A 19556-nucleotide genomic window follows, 5' to 3' on the forward strand; every position below is an offset into this window, starting at 1 on the left:
TTTTTTTGTTGAAAAATCTTTCCTTTCCCCATCAGACTACTTCAGCAAACATTGTTGAAATCAAATTATCTCTGTGTGGAACATAAGTGACTTCATCTTAAAGCTAATACCACGCTGACATCTGGGTGAACCTGGAACCTTAACTCCCTTGCTTTTCTCAACTCATATGCTCTCTCTGTGCAGCGAGGGGATCTCTTAACTTACTCTGGCACCAGAGCCCCCCCACACCTGGTTCTTGTGATCATTCACACATTCTCACTGCTTAGGACAGGGGTTCCCAAACATTTTACACAGGGGGCCAGTTCACTGTCCCTCAGACCGTTAGAGGGCTGGACTATAAAATAAACAATGAACAAATCCCTATGCACACTGCACATATCTTATTTTAAAGTAAAAAAACAAAACGGGAATAAATATAATATTTAAAATAAAGAACAAGTAAATTTAAATCAACAAACTGACCAGTATTTCAATGGGAACTAAGCTCTTCTCACTGACCACCAATAAAAGAGGTGCCCCTTCCAGAAGTGCGGCAGGGGCCGGATAAATGACCTCAGGGGGCCGCATGCGGCCCACGGGCCGTAGTTTGGGGACCTCTGGCTTAGGAGATACAAGTCATTGATCTGGGGGGGGTGTGCAAAGAATAAAGATCCATTCATCTTGCTGCATGCAGCCTGAGACTGCTTTCTGTATGTAAATCCCCAATTCATGAGTCTTAAACCGAAAAGCTGGACTTGTCTGCCTCGTTATTTGGCCTCTCGGTGCATCTGGTGTTTGGGGACTGCTTTGCATATAACAGCCTTATCACAAAACAAACTCCAAAAGTATAGGTGTATTGGGCTCTATTTTATTCTAATGTCATATTTCTTAACAATGCTTGTATGGTGCTTAATTATAATACAGTAGCTTTATACGAGGTATTCATTTATAATAGTCAAGTAACAAATTCTTCAATTTTGCTCTTCACTTTCCAAGACTGCTTTGGGTATTCTAGGTCCTTTTTATTTCCAATTTACTTTTAAATCAGCTTGTAAATTCCTACATGCACATGCACGTAAACCCGCTGCCCCCCCCCAATATTTTGGTAGGGTTATATTTAGGATTGCAATTAATCTACAGATCAATTTGGGAAGAACTGACATTAGAATACTGTCTTCCTGTTCATAAACATGATACATCTCTGCATTTGCTTATGTCTTTTTAAATTTTTCTAGGCATGTCTTGTTATATTTTGTTCCTAAGTATTTTAAGTTTTTAGATGCTACTGTAAATGGGATTTCTTTTCATTTAAAAAAAAAACAAACTAAAACAATAAAATGTTCACAACTTAAGTGTACTACTTAATCAATGCATATCAAGACACAAGACATTTCCATCACCTTGGAAATAGGAGTCCCTTCCTTTTCGTTAGAACCCTTCTCCCATTAGCAACCACTGATTTGAATTTTATCAACACATGACAGTTTCCCCAACATAGATGTTCATATAAAGGGAGTTATACAGTATTTTTGAGATTTGACTTCTTTCACTCAGCATAACATTATGAGATAATTATATCACTCCATTTTATTGCTGAGTACAGTCATCCCTGGTCATATCACGGTTCACTTTTCATGGTCTCCCTGTATCAGATTTTTAAATTGTATATATCTAATTGTGTATCGTGGATTTTTTGCTATATCATGGGATTTTGTGGTATACAGATATTTTTATATATTTGTTATTTTAATTACTTTTGTGGTAAAATAAGCATTTTTTAGCCTAAAAAATTGAAAAGGTTTATAAGAGTGTAGGGAGGGTTTATAAGGCCTTAAAAATATATAAATAATAAAATAAATATAAGGTCGCTACTTTGTGGATTTTCACCTATGGGGGGGTGGTTCTGGAACCTAACCACTGTGATAGACGAGGGAACACTGTATATTCAATATGTGAACATTAACACAGGTCCATTTATCTCCTTTCCTGCTAATGAACATCTTGGTTGTTTTCAGTTTTAGGCTACAATAAATAAAGCTGCTACAAACAATAAAAAAAAAATTTTTCCTTTGATTTGAAAGAGAGAGAACAAGGCAGTGGGGGAGAGAGAGAAGGATCAACTCATTGTTTCACTCAGTTGCTCTATCTAGCTGTATACTCACTGCTTCTCACAGGTGCCCTGACCATGAGGTTGAACCTGTGACACTATTTCCTGAGCCACCTGGCCAGAGCCTACAGACATTTTTGAGGAAAGCTTTCATGAACAATGTTTTCACTTCTCTTGATAAGTACCTGGGAGTAAAACTGCTGAGTAATGGGATGAAGGCATATTTAACTTTATAAGAAACCACCGGTTTTCTAAAGTCAGTGTACCATTTCAGTCCTACTGGCAATGTATCACCTTTTAATTTTAGTTATTCTGGTAAGTATGTGCTGGTATGTCACTGTGGTTTTAATTTTCATGTGTCCAAGAGCTAATAATGTGGACTTTTTGAAAAAATTAATTTTTAGAGCCTGACCTATGGTGGTGCAGTGGATAGAGTGTTGACCTGAAATGCAGAGCTCACCAGTTCAAAACTCTGGGCTTGCCTGGTCAAGGCACATGAGAGAGGCGACTGCTTTGAGTTGAAGCTTCCTGATCCTCCCTCCGCCTTTCTCCATGTATACACCCTCTAAAATCAATAAATAAAATCTTTTAAAAAATGAATTTTTAGAAAGAAAGAAGGAAAGAAGAGGGAAAGAAGAGAGAAAGAGAGAGATTTGTCGTTCTACTTATTCACACATTCATTGGTTGATTCTTGTATGTGCCCTGATTGGGATCAAACCCACAACCTTGGCATACTGGGAGAATACTCTAACCAACTGAGCTACTGGGCCAGGGCCAAGGTGGACCTTTTCTGATGTGTGGATTGTCCACTTGTGCATCTTCTTCTATGAAGTGTCTACTCAGGTGTTTTGCCCATTTAAAAAATTGAGTTGCAAAAAAAAAAAAATTGAGTTGCTTGTTTATCACTATTTAGTTGTCAGGGATCATTATGTACACAAGTCCTTTGTTAGATATACAGTGTGTCCGTAAAGTCATGGTGCACTTTTGACCGGTCACAGGAAAGCAACAAAAGACGACAGAAATGTGAAATCTGTACCAAATAAAAGGAAAACCCTCCCAGTTTCTGTAGAATGATGTGGCAGCAAGTGCACATGCACAGATGATGATGTAACACCGTGTATATAGTGGAGCAGCCCACGGCCATGCCAGTCGAGATGTGGATGGTACAGAGGAAAGTTCAGTGTGTTCTGTGGCTCACTAAATTCGAATCTGTGACCAAAGTGCAACGTGAATATTGGCGCATTTATAACGAAGCGCCACCACATAGGAATAATATTACTTGGTGGGATAAGCAGTTGAAGGAAACCAGCAGTTTGGTGGAGAAACCCTGTTTTGGTAGGCCATCAGTCAGTGATGAGTCTGCAGAGGCTATACGGGATAGCTACCTAAGGAGCCCTAAGTCTGTGCATGAGCCCACATTGAACTGCACTGAATATGTATGAAACTGGGAGAGTTTTCCTTTTATTTGGTGCAGATTTCACATTTCTATCGTCTTTTGTTGCTTTCCTGTGACTGGTCAAAAGTGCACCATGACTTTACGGACACACTGTATGTGTTGCAAATTCCTTCTCCTGTCTGTGGCTTCTCTTTTCATTCTCTTGTCAGTTTTTGATGTATACAAGTTTTAAATTCTGATTAGGTTCAATTTATCAAGTTTTCTTTTATGTTTTATGCTTTCTGTGTCTTCCCTAAGAGATTGTGATTTTCCCTGAAGTGGCAAAGATGTCCATCTACCTTTTCCCTAGCAACTTAATTATTTTAGTTTTCATTTTTAAGTCAATATATATATCTCAAACTTGTGACTGTGTATGGTATAAGGTAGGATTGAGTTTTAAAAATATTGGCATACACCCTGGCTGGTTGGCTAAGTGGTAGAGCGTCAGCCTGGTGTGCAGGAGTCCTGGGTTCGATTCCCGGCCAGGGCACACAGGAGAAGCGCCCATCTGCTTCTCTACCCCTCCCCCTCTCCTTCCTCTCTGTCTCTCTCTTCCTCTCTGGCAGCCGAGGCTCCACTGGCGCAAAGTTGGCCCAGGTGCTTAGGATGGCTTCATGGCCTCTGCCTCAGGCGCTAGAATGGCTCTGGTCGCAACAGAACATCGCCCCCTAGTGGGCATGCTGGGTGGATCCCGTTCGGGCACATGTGGGAGTCTGTCTGTCTCCCCATTTCCAACTTCAGAAAAAAAAAAAAATTGGCATACACTTGTTTCAGCACCATAGGTTAAAAAGAAGTGTTTCTTTTCTCTCTAAATTGCTAGGGTGCTCTTTTTTGTGTGTGACAGAGAGAGGGACAGATAGGGACAGACAGACAGGAAGGGACAGAGATGAGAAGCATCAATTCTTTGTTGCAGCTCCTTAGTCTCCTTAGTTGTTCATTGATTGCTTGCTCATATATGCCTTGACCCGGGGGTGAGGGTGGGGTGCGGGAGGGCTACAGCAGAGGAAATGAGCCCTTGTTCAACCCAGCGACCTTTGGGCTCAAGCCAGCAACTATGGGGTCATGTTTATGATCCCATGCTCAAGTCGGCGACCTCGGGGTTTCGAACCTTGGTCCTCTGTGTCCCAGTTCCACACTCTATCCACTGTGCCACTGCCTGGTCAGGCATGGGGTGCTCTTATCAAACATCACTTACCATGTAGGTATGGGTTCCTTTCTGGACTCTGTTTTATTCTATGATCTATTTGTCAATCTTTATAGAAATACTACACTGTCTTGTTTAGCACTGCTTTGTAATAAGTCTTTAAGTCAGCTAAAAGAAGTCCTTTCTCCTTTCAGATTTATTTTGGTTCTTATTTCTGTGCTTTTTCAAATGAACTTTTAAATAATCTTGTCAATGTCTCAATGTCTATAAGAACCTGCTGGAATTCTGACTGGGACTGAATTAAGTCTATAGTTGAATGGAACCAAGATCTAAATGATACTGAGTTTTCTAGTTCATGAACATGGCATATCTCTCTATTTAGATCTTGATTTCTCTCAGCACTACAGTAATCCTACCTTACCTTTAATTTCACTTTCTGTGGTTTCAGTTATCTGTGGTCAAGCATGGTCCAGAAAATATTAAGTGAAAAATTACAGAAATAAATAATTCATAAATTTTAGGTTGTGTGCCATTTGGAGTAGCATGATGAAATCCCATGGTGACCATAAGCAGCCGTAAAGTTGCTCGCTAGGAATTGTTGGAAGGTCAATAGTAGCCTAATGCTATGTCATAATGTTTACTGTCAATCACCTTACTTCATCTCATCACATACGTATTTCAGGATCTTCCATCATCAAGAGAAGTGAGAACAATACAGAACAGTGGCTAACACCAAACCCTATACATACTGTGTCCTTTCCTATACATTCATACATACATACATAAATACACACACACACACACACATACCTTTTCACTTGAAGAAAGCATTTTATGGCTTCTCTTTGGCATATCGAGATTGCTAGTATCACTACTATTGTACTCGGGGACCATTATTAAGTAAAAGAAGAATTACTTGAACACAATCTGATAACCAAAAAGGCTGCTAAGTGAGTAAGGGGTGGGTAGCATATGCAGCATAGATACACTAGACAAAGGGATCATTTACATCCTGGGTGGGACAGAGCCAGCACAAGATTTCATCATGTTACTTAGAACAGCACATGACTTAAAATTTATGAATTGTTTATTTCTGTTATTTTCCATTTAATATTTTCAGATCACAATTGAGCAAGTAACTAAAACCACAGAAAACAAAACTGGATAAAGGGGCAGGGGGGGAGGGGGTTACTATATTTTTAGAGACAGAAAAACCACATTCACATAATTTTTATTACAGTATAATGTTATAACTGTTCTATTTTATTATTAGTCATATTAATCTCTTATTATGCATAATTTATAAATTAAACATTACCTTAAGTATGTATTATAGGAAAAAACATAGTATACATACAAGGTTCAGTACTATCCATGGTTTCAGCTTCAGCATCCACTGGGTGTCTTGTAACATATCCTCCATGGGTAAGGGGGAACTACTATATTTTCATAGTTTTGCTTGTTGAAGTTCTACAATATTTTACTAGATTTATCCTTCAGTATTTTAAGCTTTTTTGTTAATTATAAATGGCACTATTGCCCTGGCCGGTTGGCTCAGCGGTAGAGCGTCGGCCTAGCGTGCGGAGGACCCGGGTTCGATTCCCGGCCAGGGCACACAGGAGAAGCACCCATTTGCTTCTCCACCCCTCCGCCACGCTTTCCTCTCTGTCTCTCTCTTCCCCTCCCGCAGCCAAGGCTCCACTGGAGCAAAGATGGCCCGGGTGCTGGGGATGGCTCTGTGGCCTCTGCCTCAGGTGCTAGAGTGGCTCTGGTCGCAACATGGTGACGTCCAGGATGGGCAGAGCATCGCCCCCTGGTGGGCAGAGCGTCGCCCCTGGTGGGCGTGCCGGGTGGATCCCGGTCGGGCGCATGCAGGAGTCTGTCTGACTGTCTCTCCCTGTTTCCAGCTTCAGAAAAATGAAAAAAAAAAAATGGCACTATTTGGTTAATTGTTTTATAATCGTTCATTGCTAGTATATAGAAATACAACTGGAGTTTTTAGATTGGCTTTGTGACATGGCAAATAGTATTTATTAGTTCCAGAAGTTTTTTTTTTTTTTGATGATTCTTTAGGATTTCCCATGTAGACAAACGTGTCATCTGCAAATTCAGCTTTATTCCTTTCCAATTTTTATGCCTTCTTTTTCTTGTCTTATTACACTGGACAAGACATTAAATTCAATTGATGAGAATGAAAATTCTTACTTTTTTCCTAATATTGGAAGAAAACCATTAGTCTTTTACCATGAAGTTAACTTTTAGCTATAGATATTTAATGAATGTCTTTTATCAAAGTAAGGAAGCTGTTTTCTATGCTTAGTTTGTTGAGAGGTTTTATCATGAGTATTTGAATTTGTCAAATACCTTTTCTATGTCCATAGAAAAAATTATATTGTTTTTCTTAATCCTGTTAATGTGGTAAATGAAACTGATTATTAATATTAAGCTAAACTTTCATTTCTGGTACAAACCAGATACACAGTTTGAGGATCAGGGTGGTTTTCACCTCATAAAATGATACAAAGTATTCCCTCCTCTTCTATTTTTGAAAATAGTTTGTATAAGCTCCCCCCCTCCTCTCCTAAGCATCTGAAAAAATTCAGCAGTGAAACCATATGACTATCAAGTTTTCTTTGTGGGAAAGTTTCTGAAATAAATTTACTTTCATTAATAAATACAGGGCTATTCAGACTTTGTTTCATCTTGTCTCTTGTTGGTAAGCATTTTTCTTAACAGTTTATTTTTTTTAGATTTTATTTATTGATTTTGAGAGAGAGGAGAGAGAGGGAATAAAAGAGGGAGAGAGAGAAAGAGGGTGAAGAAACAGGATGCATCAACTCATAGTAGTTGCTTCCTGTATGTGCCTTGACCAGGCAAGTCAAAGGTTTTGAACCAGTGACCTCAGTGTTCCAGTTCAATGCTTTATCCACTGCGTCACCACAGGTCAGGCGGTAAGCATTTTTTAAGGAATTTGTCTATTTCATCTAAGTTGTCAAATTTACTGAATTAAGTTATTCACAATATCTCCATACTACCTTTGTAAATTTATGTACAATGATAAATTTCTCTTCCATTCCTGTATTGATAATTTGTGTGCTTTCCCCCTCATTCTCACTTACCTTCTGTATTAGTCTTTCTAGGAGTTATTAATTGTATGGGTCCATTCAAATCAAGTTTGGCTTTGTTAGTTTTTCCTATTATTTGAATTATATATTACACTGATTTCTGCTTTTATTTGTACTATTGCCTCCCTTCCACTAATTCTGTTATTCTTTCTTCAAACATCCTAGGGCAGAACCTCAGGTCATGTACTATAGAACCTCTTTTTCCTTTTTTATTTTTTTAAGGTCAGAGGATGGGAGATAATGAGGCAGACTCTCACATGTACCGACCAGAATCTACCCTGCAACCAACCCCATCTAGGGTCAATGCTCAAGTATTGAGCTATTTTTAGCACCCGAGGCTGACTTGCCTGGACTAACTAAGCTATCCTTAGTGCCTGAGGCCATACTGTGTGCTCTAACTAGGAAATGAACCCAGGATGGCCACATGCTGGAATGACAATCTGTCCACAGAGCCACCAGCCAGGGCCAGAACCTCTTTTCAATACAAGCATTTAAAGCTATACCTTTTCTTCTGAGCACTGCCTTAGGTGCACCAACAAATTTTGTTATATATTAATGTAATTTAGTTAAAAATATCTTCTAAATTCCTTTGTGATTTCTTTTTAGAACCATGGGTTTTTTAGACATTTAAAAATTTTTTTATTGATTGATTTTAACAAGAGAAGGAAGGAAAGGTGGAGGGAGAGAGGGAGGGAGGGAAAGAGGGAGAGAGAGATAGGAACATCTATTTGTTCCTGCATGTTCCCTGACTGGGGATTGAACCAGTAACCTCTGCACTTTGGGATAATGCTCTAACCAATTGAGTTATCCAGCCATGGCTTAGACATGGGTTTTTAAATTTCCAAGTTTCTGGTGTTTAACTGACTTAATTCTTTTGTGTTTTCAAAACTTTTCAATATATTGACACTATATTGACAGCAGTGTCAATATGCTAGTTTTATAAACCAGCATACGGTTCAGTCCTGTTGAATATAACAAGTACCTTTAAGAAGAATTTATATTCTTCAGTTGTTAGGAGTAGAGTTCTATTAAACATCACTTAGGTCAAGGTAGTTCACAGTTCATTTAGTTCTATGTCTTGACTAAGTTTTTGTCTAGTCTGACAATTGTTGAGAGAGTTATTCAAATATTTAACTGTAATTGTGAATTTATTTCTTTATCAATTTTTGCTTCGTTTATTTAGAAGTTCCATGATTAGGTCTATACATTGTATTATTGTTCTATCTTCCTGATGTATTGACTCATCATTTTATCATTATCAAATGTCTATATATAGATTGGCTATGATGGAAAAAGAGGATGGTAAAGAAGCAAACGTTTTAGGTAAATATCCAAATAACTAAGTATTAACTAAGTTTTTAATGTTAACTGTCATTTTTTCAAGGCTACACTATCTGAACTGTAATGAAACTTAAATCTCTGGAAAAAAATAAGACCCTTCCTTTTCCAGGTCTTAATTAACACTTAGAGAAAAACATATACAAACTAGTTAAATATACAAAATACTTAAGAGGTCTTAATGAGACACTATTGTAATGATAAAAGGATTTTTCACTTCATGACTGATTTTTAAAGTACTGTCCCTATTGTTAATAAAGATGTTGGCTTCTGTGCTCTGTATTGAATCAATTAAATTCAAATGCAGAACGATCTGATCTATCATTGTTTCCAGTAATACTGCTACACCAGTTTCTTTTTAATGGCTCATCAGTTATGTGATTGCTGTGATGGTAATATGAGGAGACTCATTTAGCAACATATTATTACATCATTTTAACATGAAGTAAGGCCCATCAGGCATTATTAAATTAGCCTGAATTTTGCAGTATATCAGCAGGATTCTATGTACATTAATAGCAGGGTTAATGTTCCTTGGAGGGATTATGTTGAAGAAAAATGGTTTCAAGTGGGGTTTGGATACAATTTCTTAGTCACTATTTCTATTTCCTTGTGTTGTCATTGTAGAGTTGATCTTCATGTTACTTGTGAAAAAGGAAGACAAAATGGAAGCCAATTAGTAGATTCAGTGTATTTCTTTCTTCTCTGGCCTATTATAATAAATAGTTTGGAATATAGGTATTTCTTTCAAGGAAAATGATACATCTCTTTTAACTCATGAATTTCCTGAGCATTCTACTTAGGCCTCAAATCAGCTGGTGCCTCTCATCAAAATTTCTGGTATAAATTGCAGCATAGGGAGAGCTAAATAACAATAATAAATGGCACTGTTCTTTCAACAGTGAGGAATCCCTTTACTTGCTTTAAGAGCCCTTGTGTCTTCAATGGGAGTATTTGCCCTGGATGCAGTATAATCATCATTCCTCTGTATTGAATTTTGGACTTCCTTCTTGGGGCTTCATGCACTGCTTCTGTGAATTCTTCAGAAACAACTCTTTCCCTCACTTGAATACTTTTAAATCTTCTTGTATATAGCAATGCTATTTTATATTTCATACATTCTAGTAACCTTAAATTTTTTTGAGAGAGAGGTAAAGAAAGAGACAAAAACATTGAGCTGCTCCTGTATGTGCCCTGACTGGTGAATCAAACCAGCAACCTTTGTGCTCTGGGATGACGCTCCAACCAATCGAACTATCTGGCCAGGGCTAATTTTTTCTTTTCCACAGGCCTGCCTGATCCCTGTAAAATGTTTGTTAAACAATAATCTTATAGTTTCTTCCTTTTTGTACTCTATATATGTTTATATTTAGTGTATACAAAGGAAATGGGTTTCTCAAAGCATAATCTCTAGTCCATGTCAATTAGATCACTTGAGGCACTTGTTGAAAAATATATATTTTGGCCCGTCTGGTTGGCTTAGTGGTAGAGCATTGGCCCAGTGTGTGGATATCCTGAGTTCAATTCCCTGTCAGGGCACACAGGAGAAGTGACCATCTGCTTCTCCACCCCTCCTCCTCTCCCTTCTCTCTCTCTTATCTTTCTCTTACCCTCCTACAGCCATGGCTCGATTGGAGCAAGTTGGAAACGGGCGTGAGGATGGCTCCATGGCCTCACCTCAAGTGCTAAAATAGCTTGGTTACTGAGCAATGGAGCAACGACCCCAGATGGGCAGATCATCACCCCGTAGGGGGCTTGCCAGGTATATCCCGGTTGGGGCACATGAGGGACTGTCTCTTTGCCTCCCGCTTCTCACTTACGGGGGGGGGGGGGGGGGGGATATGTATATGAATATGTATATGTATATGTATGTGTATATGTGTGTGAATATGTGTGTGTGTGTATATATATATATATATATATTTCCATCAATGAACAACTAAGTTGCCTCAACGAAGAATTGATGCTTCTCATTTCTCTCCTTTCCTCTCTGTCCCTATATGTCCCTCTCTCTGTCTCCCTCCCTCTCTCTCTCTCTCTCTCTGTCGCACAAATTTTTTTTTTAAATTTCCAGGCCCCTCCTCCAACAAGTAGGTTAAAATGGAAGGATGGTAAGGGGACAGACTAGAAATCTGAGAAATTTTTATGGTAAAATATAGTTATACCATAGTTAAAAACATTAAGCATAAGTTTAGAAGGTTTACCATTTGCTAGATGTAGGTCCTTAAGTAAATTTACTTAATACCTCTGTAGAACATCCATTTACTTATCTGCAAAATGGGTACTGTTAAAAGGATTAAATGTGTTCATGTTATGGGCTAAGTTAATGCTGAGTAAATGGTGGCTACTATAGCACTATGTGTGTATATATTTAAAATAATTTTTTTGGTATGAGAATTAAATCTGATATAAACACATTAATCCTTGGAAAAAACTGTTAAGGTTCATCTTTGCAAAACTGGGGAATTAAACAGAGCTTACCACCAATTTTAACTAAATAGCAATAGCTTTACCAAGAGAACATATATTAGAAAGTAAACACTTGTTAATATAGGCATTAACTATGATTTACTAGATGCAGCTATAGTTTTTTTTAAATTTATTATTTTTTTAAATTTTATTTATTTATTTTTAGAGAGGAGAGAGAGAGAGAGAGAGAGGGAGAGAGAGACAGAGAGAGAGAAGGGGGAAGGAGCAGGAAGCATCAACTCCCATATGTGCCTTGACCAGGCAAGCCCAGGGTTTCGAACTGGCGACCTCAGCATTTCCAGGTCAACGCTTTATCCACTGCGCCACCACAGGTCAGGCTAGATGCAGCTATAGTTTTAAAGAGCTTACAATAGCTTTTCTCTCGTTTAGCATAGTATGAACATTAGACCAGTGGGCTCTCAAACTTTTTGGTCTATTAAAAATAATATTAAGGGCTCAAATAACTTTTGTTTTGTGGGTTACATGAACTGAAAACTTTGAAAAATATGCATTTATTTTGTAAAATGTTCTCACAAATACATGGAAGTTAAATCTTCAGAGACCTACAAAGTGGGTGGAAGCAAAAATGCCTCTATTTTGCAAATGAGGAAAGCAATGCAGAGATGGAATTTAAGTTTAAATGACTTTTCTTATGACCACAGATCCTAACTAGTAGAGATGGGATTTGAACCTAGGTCATCTGATTCTGAATGGCACAATTATGGGATATGTATGTGTTAAATGGAGTAGTGTTCTTATGACAGTAAAAACTGGCTCACATGTTTACGTGTGAATTAGAGTAGGCGTGCACGCAGACAGCAGAGAACAAATTTAATACATTCTACTTTTGCTTTCTATTTTTTTTTCGTTTGAACCTGATGGGAATCTACAGTAAACTGAGTTCAGGATTCTCAGTTTACAGATACCCGGGAAAGGCAGAGAAGATGACCATTATTAGACAAGCAACATGCTAGGGAAGGTGAAGGAACCGAAACAGTTTCCAAGTAAAAAGACCAAAGAAAGCCTAAAAATTTGAATAGATGTAGGGCTGAAATAATTCCAATATTAGCAAGTTTAATATTACAGAATAGTCAAGCTACACAGAGCATTTGCATACTCTTCATGTAATGCATTAGCAACTTTGTACTTTCTATGAAGTAATATGAAAAAATCATTTTCGGAAATGATAAACATTTTGGAAAGAAATAGGAAGATAACTGCTTTTCTGCTTCCAGTTAAAGTGAACATTAATTTAAAAAATCTGAGGATACAGAAAGACTGTTGAATTGGGGAGGGGAAAGCATTTTAAGTAGAGGGAGCATAAGAAAATATGATTAATTGCTAAAAACTCAACACAGTCACAAATTAAAAGGCATAAATAATGCTAAAATAAATTGGATAAATTTCTACCTACTCCATTAGAATTTTTATTTATGTGTTAAGAAATTACCTCACAGCTTGTAATATTAAACTTACCTGACAGCCTGGTAATCCAGTGTCTCTGCTATACAGGGAAAATGAGCCCCTCTCTGATGTTTTTCCTATAAAACAAAGAAAATGATTTTATATAAAAACCGTTATTTGTTGAGAGAATTTAACTTCTAGACCAGTGTTTTTCAACACCCAGTATGAGGACTGGTGCCAGTCTGCAAGAAGTTTTGTGCCAGTTTGCACAAGAGTTAACCACCGTAATGTTGTATGAAAATTAATTATAGACCCAGTGATCTTAGTTGAATTCACTTATGCTCAGGGTGATTTCTGCATTACTAGTCCCCGAAATAATTCTCCTATTTTCACTGGTCCCCAAGTGTAAAAAGGTTGAAAACCACTGGTACAGATCATTCATGGTAATTATATTGAGGTTTGGAAGTATAGAGAACAAATTACAAATAAGAGAAAATCAAATAAAATTTAAAAAGTTTATTATTCTAGTCAGTTTAAGAGTCAAATTCTGACTTTCTACATTTAATAGCATGTATTTTATTTTTGATATTTATTTATTTTTAAAATACTTTATTCATTATAGAGAGGGAAGAGAGAGAGAGAGAGAGAGAGAGAAAAGAGAGGAGGAGCAGGAAGCATCAACTCCCATATGTGCCTTGACCAGGCAAGCCCAGGTTTTGAACCGGCAACCTCAGAGTTTCCAGGTTGACGCTTTATCTACTGTGCCACCCCAGGTCAGGCGACTTTTATTTATTTTTAAATTTTTTTTAGGTGAGAGGATGGGAGATAGTGAGGCAGACTCCCACATGCACCCTGACTGGGCCCCACCTAGCAATCCCATCATGGGTAAATGGCTCAAGTACCATGCTATTTTTAGCGCCTGAGGCTGATATGCTCCAACAAAGCTATCTTCAGCAAGCGGGCCAAGCTAGAACCAACTGAGCCATTGGCTGCAGGAGGGGAAGATAAGATGGAAGATGGTGATGGGGGGAAGCAGATGGTTACTTTTCTTGTGTGCCATGACCAAAATCAAACCCAGAATATTCATATGCCAGGCCAATGCTCTATCCACTAAGCCACTGGCCAGGGTCGCATGTACTTTATTAAATACTTTCTTTTAATTGTAAAGCATTAAAATATGTTCAAGAGAATTGATATTTATATAGCCAACAGTATTATATATATATCCACTAGTGAGAATTACATTTTCCTCATATTTGCTTCATAGTAAACATTTGTCCCTTTCTCCTTTTCTTTCAGAAATTAAAACAGTATAGAAACAGTTCAAATCTCACCCAAGACCCCAAGGTAACCATTATCATAAAGTGAGTATACATGATTCCCATGTATATTTTGAACCTTTTAATATATATTCACTTAAACGATACGTTACTGTTTGTCTTTAATACATTTACACATGGTATCTATCCTTTGAGCCTGTTTGGTGGTGGCACAGTGGATAAAAGCATTGATCTGGAATGCTGAGGTTCTCAGTTAGAAACCCTGAGGTCATCAGTTTGAGCATGGGATCCTCGGCTTGAGCGCAGGCTCACCAGCTTAAAGCACGGGGTTGCTGGCTTGAGTGCAGGGTCACTAACATGATCCCAAGGTCTCTGGCTTGAGCCTAAGGTTGCTGGCTTGACTAAGGGGTCACTGGCTTGGCTTGTGCCTCTTGATCAAGGTATATAAAAGAAGCAATCAATGAACAACTAAAGTGAAGAAACTACAAGTTGATTCTCACTCTCTCCCTCCCCTCCCCCCCCCCCAAAAAATAAAAAAACAAAAACCTGGTACCTAGTCTTTAAAATTTGCATTTTTGTGCATTATATTTTTGAGATACATGTTAACAACCACCCAGTTCATTCATTTTTAATGTTACAAAATGTCCCATTATACACACAAAAAAATCACAGCTGATATATTCCCCTACTGAAAAGTAGATTGTTTCTACTTTTTTGTTATCAGCACTTATTCTGGGTTGTCTTGTTGATGAGCGACATTCTGACTGGTGTGAGGTGATATCTCATTGTGGTTTTAATTTGCATTTCTCTAATGATTAGTGATGTTGAGCATTTTTTCATATGCCTGTTGGCCATCTGTATGTCCTCTTTGGAGAAGTGTCTATTCATTTCTTTTGCCCATTTTTTGATTGGATTGTTTCTCTTCCTGGTGTTGAGTTTTAGAAGTTCTTTACAAATTTTGGTTATTAACACCTTATCAAGCGTATTGTTGAATATGTTCTCCCATTTTGTGGTTTGCCATTTTATTTTGTTCATATTGTGCAAAAGCTTTTTAGTTTGATATAGTCCCATTTGTTTATCCTGTCCTTTATTTCCATTGCGCGTGGAGATAAATCGGCAAATATATTGCTGCGAGTGATGTCAGAGAGCTTATTGCCTATGTTTTCCTCTAGGATGCTTATGGTTTCATGACTTACATTTAACCTTTTATCCATTTTGAGTTTATTTTTGTGAATGATGTAAGCTGGTGGTCTAGATTCATTATTTTGCAGGTAGCTGTCCAATTTTCTCAACACTATTTGTTAAAGAGACTGTCTTTACTCCATTGTCTGCAATTACCACCCTTGTCAAATATCAATTGTTCATAAAGGTGCGGGTTTATTTCTGGGTTCTCTGTTCTGTTCCATTGATCTATATGCCTGTTCTTATGCCAGTACCAAGCTGTTTTGAGTACAATGGCCTTATAGTATAACTTGATATCAGGAAGTGTGATACCACCCACTTTATTCTTCTTTTTCAAGATTGCTGAGTCTACTCATGTTCTTTTTTTGGTTCTGTATGAATATTTCAAATATTTGTTCTATATCTTTGAAGTATGTCCTTGGTATTTTCATAGGAATTGCATTAAATTTATAAATTGCTTTGGGTAATATGGACATTATAATGATGTTTATTCTTCCTAGCCATGAACATGGTATATGCTTCATTTTGTTTGTATCTTCCTTGATTTCTTTTATCAATGTTTTATAATTTTCTGAGTACAAGTCTTTAACCTCCTTGGTTAAATTTACACATAGGTATTTTATTTTTTTTGTTGCAATAGAGAAGGGGATTGTTTTCTTAATTTCTCTTTCAGACATATAATTGCTGGTGTATAAAAATGCCTCTGATTTCTGAGTATTAATTTTATATCCTGACACCTTGCTAAATTTCTCTACCAGGTCCAGTAGTTTTTTGACTGTGACTTTAGGGTTTTCTATGCACAGTATCATATCATCAGCAAATGATTATAGTTTTACTTCTTCTTTTCCAATTTAGATGCCTTTTATTTCTTCTTCTTGTCTGATTGCTGTGGCTAGGACTTCCAGAACTATATTGAATAAAAGTGGTGAAAGGGGGCACACCTACCTTGTTCTTGATCTTAAGGGGATTGCTTTTAATTTCTGCCTATTGAGTATGATGGCTGTGGGTTTGTCATAGATGACCTTTATCATATTGAGGTACGTTCCCTGTATTCCCACTTTGCTGAGAGTTTTGATCATAAATGGGTGCTGGATTTTATCGAATGCTTTTTCTGCATTGATATTATCATGTGGTTTTTGTCCTTCCTTTTATTTATGTGATGAATCATATTTATTGATTGTGCATTGATATTATCATGTGGTTTTTGTCCTTCCTTTTATTTATGTGATGAATCATATTTATTGATTGTGAATATTGTACCAGCCTTGCCTCCCCAGAATAAATCCCACTTGGTCATGATGTGTGATTTTTTCATGGATTGCTGGATCTGGTTTGCCAATATTTTGTTGAGAATTTTAGCATCTAAATTCATCAGGGATATTGGCCTATAGTTTTCTTTCTTTGTGCTATCTTTGCCTGGTTTTGGAATCAGAATTATGCTTGCCTCATAAAAGGAGCTTGGAAGATTTCCCTCCTCTTGAATTTTTTGAAATAGCTTGAGAAGGATAGGGGTTCATTCTTCTTTGAATGTTTGGTAGAATTTGCCTATGAAGTCATCTGGCCCAGAGCTTTTGTTTGTTGGAAGTTTTTTTACTAAGTTTCGATTTTACTTGTTGTAATCGGTCTATTTAAGTTTTCAGATTCTTCCAGATTGGTTTTTGAAAGATTATATTTTTCAAGGAATTTGTCCATTTCACCTAGGTTGTCTAATTTTTTGGCATACAGTTCTTCATAGTATTTTCTTAAAATCCTTTGTATTTCTGTTGTGTCTGTTGTTATTTCTCCAGCCTCATCTAATTTTATTTGAGTACTTTTTCTTTTTTTCTTGGTGAGCCTGGCTAAGGGTTCATCAATCTTGTTTACTTTTTCAAAGTACCAGCTCTTGGTTTCATTGATCCTCTGTATTGTTTTTTTAGTCTCTATGTCATTTATTTCTGCTCTAATTTTTATTATTTCCATCCTTCTACTTTCTCTAGGCTTTACTTGTTCTTTTTCTAGTTCTTTTAGTTGCAAGATTTTTTTTTTTTATAGGGACAGAGAGAGAGGGATAGATAGAAACAGACAGGAATGGAGAGAGATGAGAAGCAGCAATCATCAGTTTTTCGTTGCGATACCTTAGTTGTTCATTGATTGCTTTCTCATATGTGCCTTGGCCAGAAGCCTTCAGCAGACTGAGTAACTCCTTGCTGGAGCCAGTGACCTTGGGTCCAAGCTGGTGAGCTTTTTTATTGCTCAAGCCAGATGAGCCCGCGCTCAAGCTGATGACCTCGGGGTCTAGAACCTGGGTCCTTCTGCATCCCAGTCTGATGCTCTATCCACTGCGCCACCGCCTGGTCAGGCGGATTAAGTTGTTTATTTGTGCTTTTTCTAGTTTCTTAAGGTTTGCCTGTAATGCTATGAACTTCCCTCTCAGGACTGCTTTTGCTGTGTCCCACAGATTTTGAGTTGTTGTATGCTCATTTTCATTTGTTTCAAGGAAATTTTTTATTTCTTCCTTGATCTTATTGTTGATCCATTTGTTATATAATAACATGCTGTTTAGTGTCCAAGTATTTGAGTGTTTTTCAGTTTTTCTATTGTAGTTGATTTCTAGTTTAATGCCATTGTGGTCAGAGAAGATGCCTTCAATCTTCTTAAATTTGTTGAGACTCGCTTTCTGCCCTAATATGTAGTCTGTCCTAGAGAACGTACCATGAGCACTTGAAAAGAATGTATATTCTGCTGCTGTAGGGTGAAAGGTTCTGAAGATATCTATTAAATTCAGTTGATCTAGAGCAGCAGTTCTCAACCTGTGGGTCGCGACCCCAGTTGAGGATCTATCCATTGATGTTAGTGGGGTATTGAAATCCCTACTATTATATATAGTATTGCTGTTGATCTCGCCCTTTATGTACATCCAAATCTGCTTTATATATTTAGGTGCTCCCATATTAGGTGCATTGATATTTATAATGGTTATCTCTTCCTGTTGGATTGCACCTTTTATCATTATGTAGTGACCTTTTTAATCCCTTACTATGTCTTTGTTTTAAAGTCTATTTTGTCAGATATAAGTATTGCTTACCCCAGCTTATTTTTCATTTTCATTTGCATGAAATACTTTTTCCCATCCTTTTACTTTCAGTCTATGTATATATTTTGTTTTGAGGTGGGTCTCCTGTACACAGCATATGTACGGGTCCTGTTTTCTTATCCACACAGCTACCCTATGTCTTTTGATTGGAGCATTTTATCCATTTACATTTAAGGATATTATTGATATGTAGTTGTTTACTGCCATTTTTTTCTTTAAATCTATATTCTTCTTTTAATTATATATATATGTTCTGTATTACTTTGAATATTTCTTGCCAATCCCTTCTGGCCTCAAGTGTTTCTGTTGAGAAGTTGGATGTCATCATTATGGTGTTCCTTTGTAGATGATTAACTTTTTCTCTTACAACTTTTAGTATTCTTTCTTTACCTCTTAACTTTGGTATTTTGATTATGATGTGTCTTGGTTTGGGTCTCTTTGGGTTCTTTTTTAATGGGGTTCTCTCTGCTTTTTGAACTTGTGTGACTCTTTCCTAAATCAATTAGGAAAATTTTAGGCTAAAATTTCTTCAAAGAGTTTCTCTAGTCCTTGTTCTTTCTCTTCTCTTTCAGGAACCCCTGTATCGAGGATATTATTTCTCTTCATGTTTTCACAGAGCTCTCTTAGAGTTTCCTCAGACTTTTTAATCCTCTTTTCTTCTTGCTTTTCTGCTTCTGTGCTTTTTGCTTATCTTGTCCTCTAAGTTGCTGATTCAGTCCTCTGCTTCATCCAGCATGCTTTTAATTCCTTCTAGTGTAGTCTTCATTTCTTATACTGTGTTTGTTGTTTCTGTCTGGTTCTTCTTCTATGATTTCTGTGTCCTTTTTGATGCTTAGAATTTCTTTATTGAGGTGTTCATTAAGTCATCCATTGTAGCTTTGAGATCCTTACGTATCCTAACAATCATTATTTTATACTCTGCATCTGGTAATTTGATTACTTCCAATTCATCCAGGTCTTTTTCTGAGAATTTATCTTGTTGAAGCATATGACTTATGCTTCTTTGCCTTCCCATTTTTC

The 19556-nt window shown here is 37.2% G+C and overlaps 1 protein-coding gene across 9 annotated transcripts in view; it reads right to left on the minus strand.

Annotated features, from left to right (window-relative positions):
- Positions 1-19556, minus strand: part of TCF12 (transcription factor 12) — a 374569-nt gene that overhangs the window by 100358 nt on the left and 254655 nt on the right. For all 9 annotated transcript variants that reach the window (XM_066276118.1, XM_066276120.1, XM_066276117.1 and 6 more), the window contains one exon: positions 13074-13138. In XM_066276118.1, the coding sequence (XP_066132215.1) occupies positions 13074-13138 (65 nt within the window). The remainder of the gene's footprint in view (positions 1-13073; positions 13139-19556) is intronic.

The sequence above is a fragment of the Saccopteryx bilineata genome, chromosome 4 (genome assembly GCF_036850765.1).
Source record: "Saccopteryx bilineata isolate mSacBil1 chromosome 4, mSacBil1_pri_phased_curated, whole genome shotgun sequence".
Classification (NCBI taxonomy): domain Eukaryota; kingdom Metazoa; phylum Chordata; class Mammalia; order Chiroptera; family Emballonuridae; genus Saccopteryx; species Saccopteryx bilineata.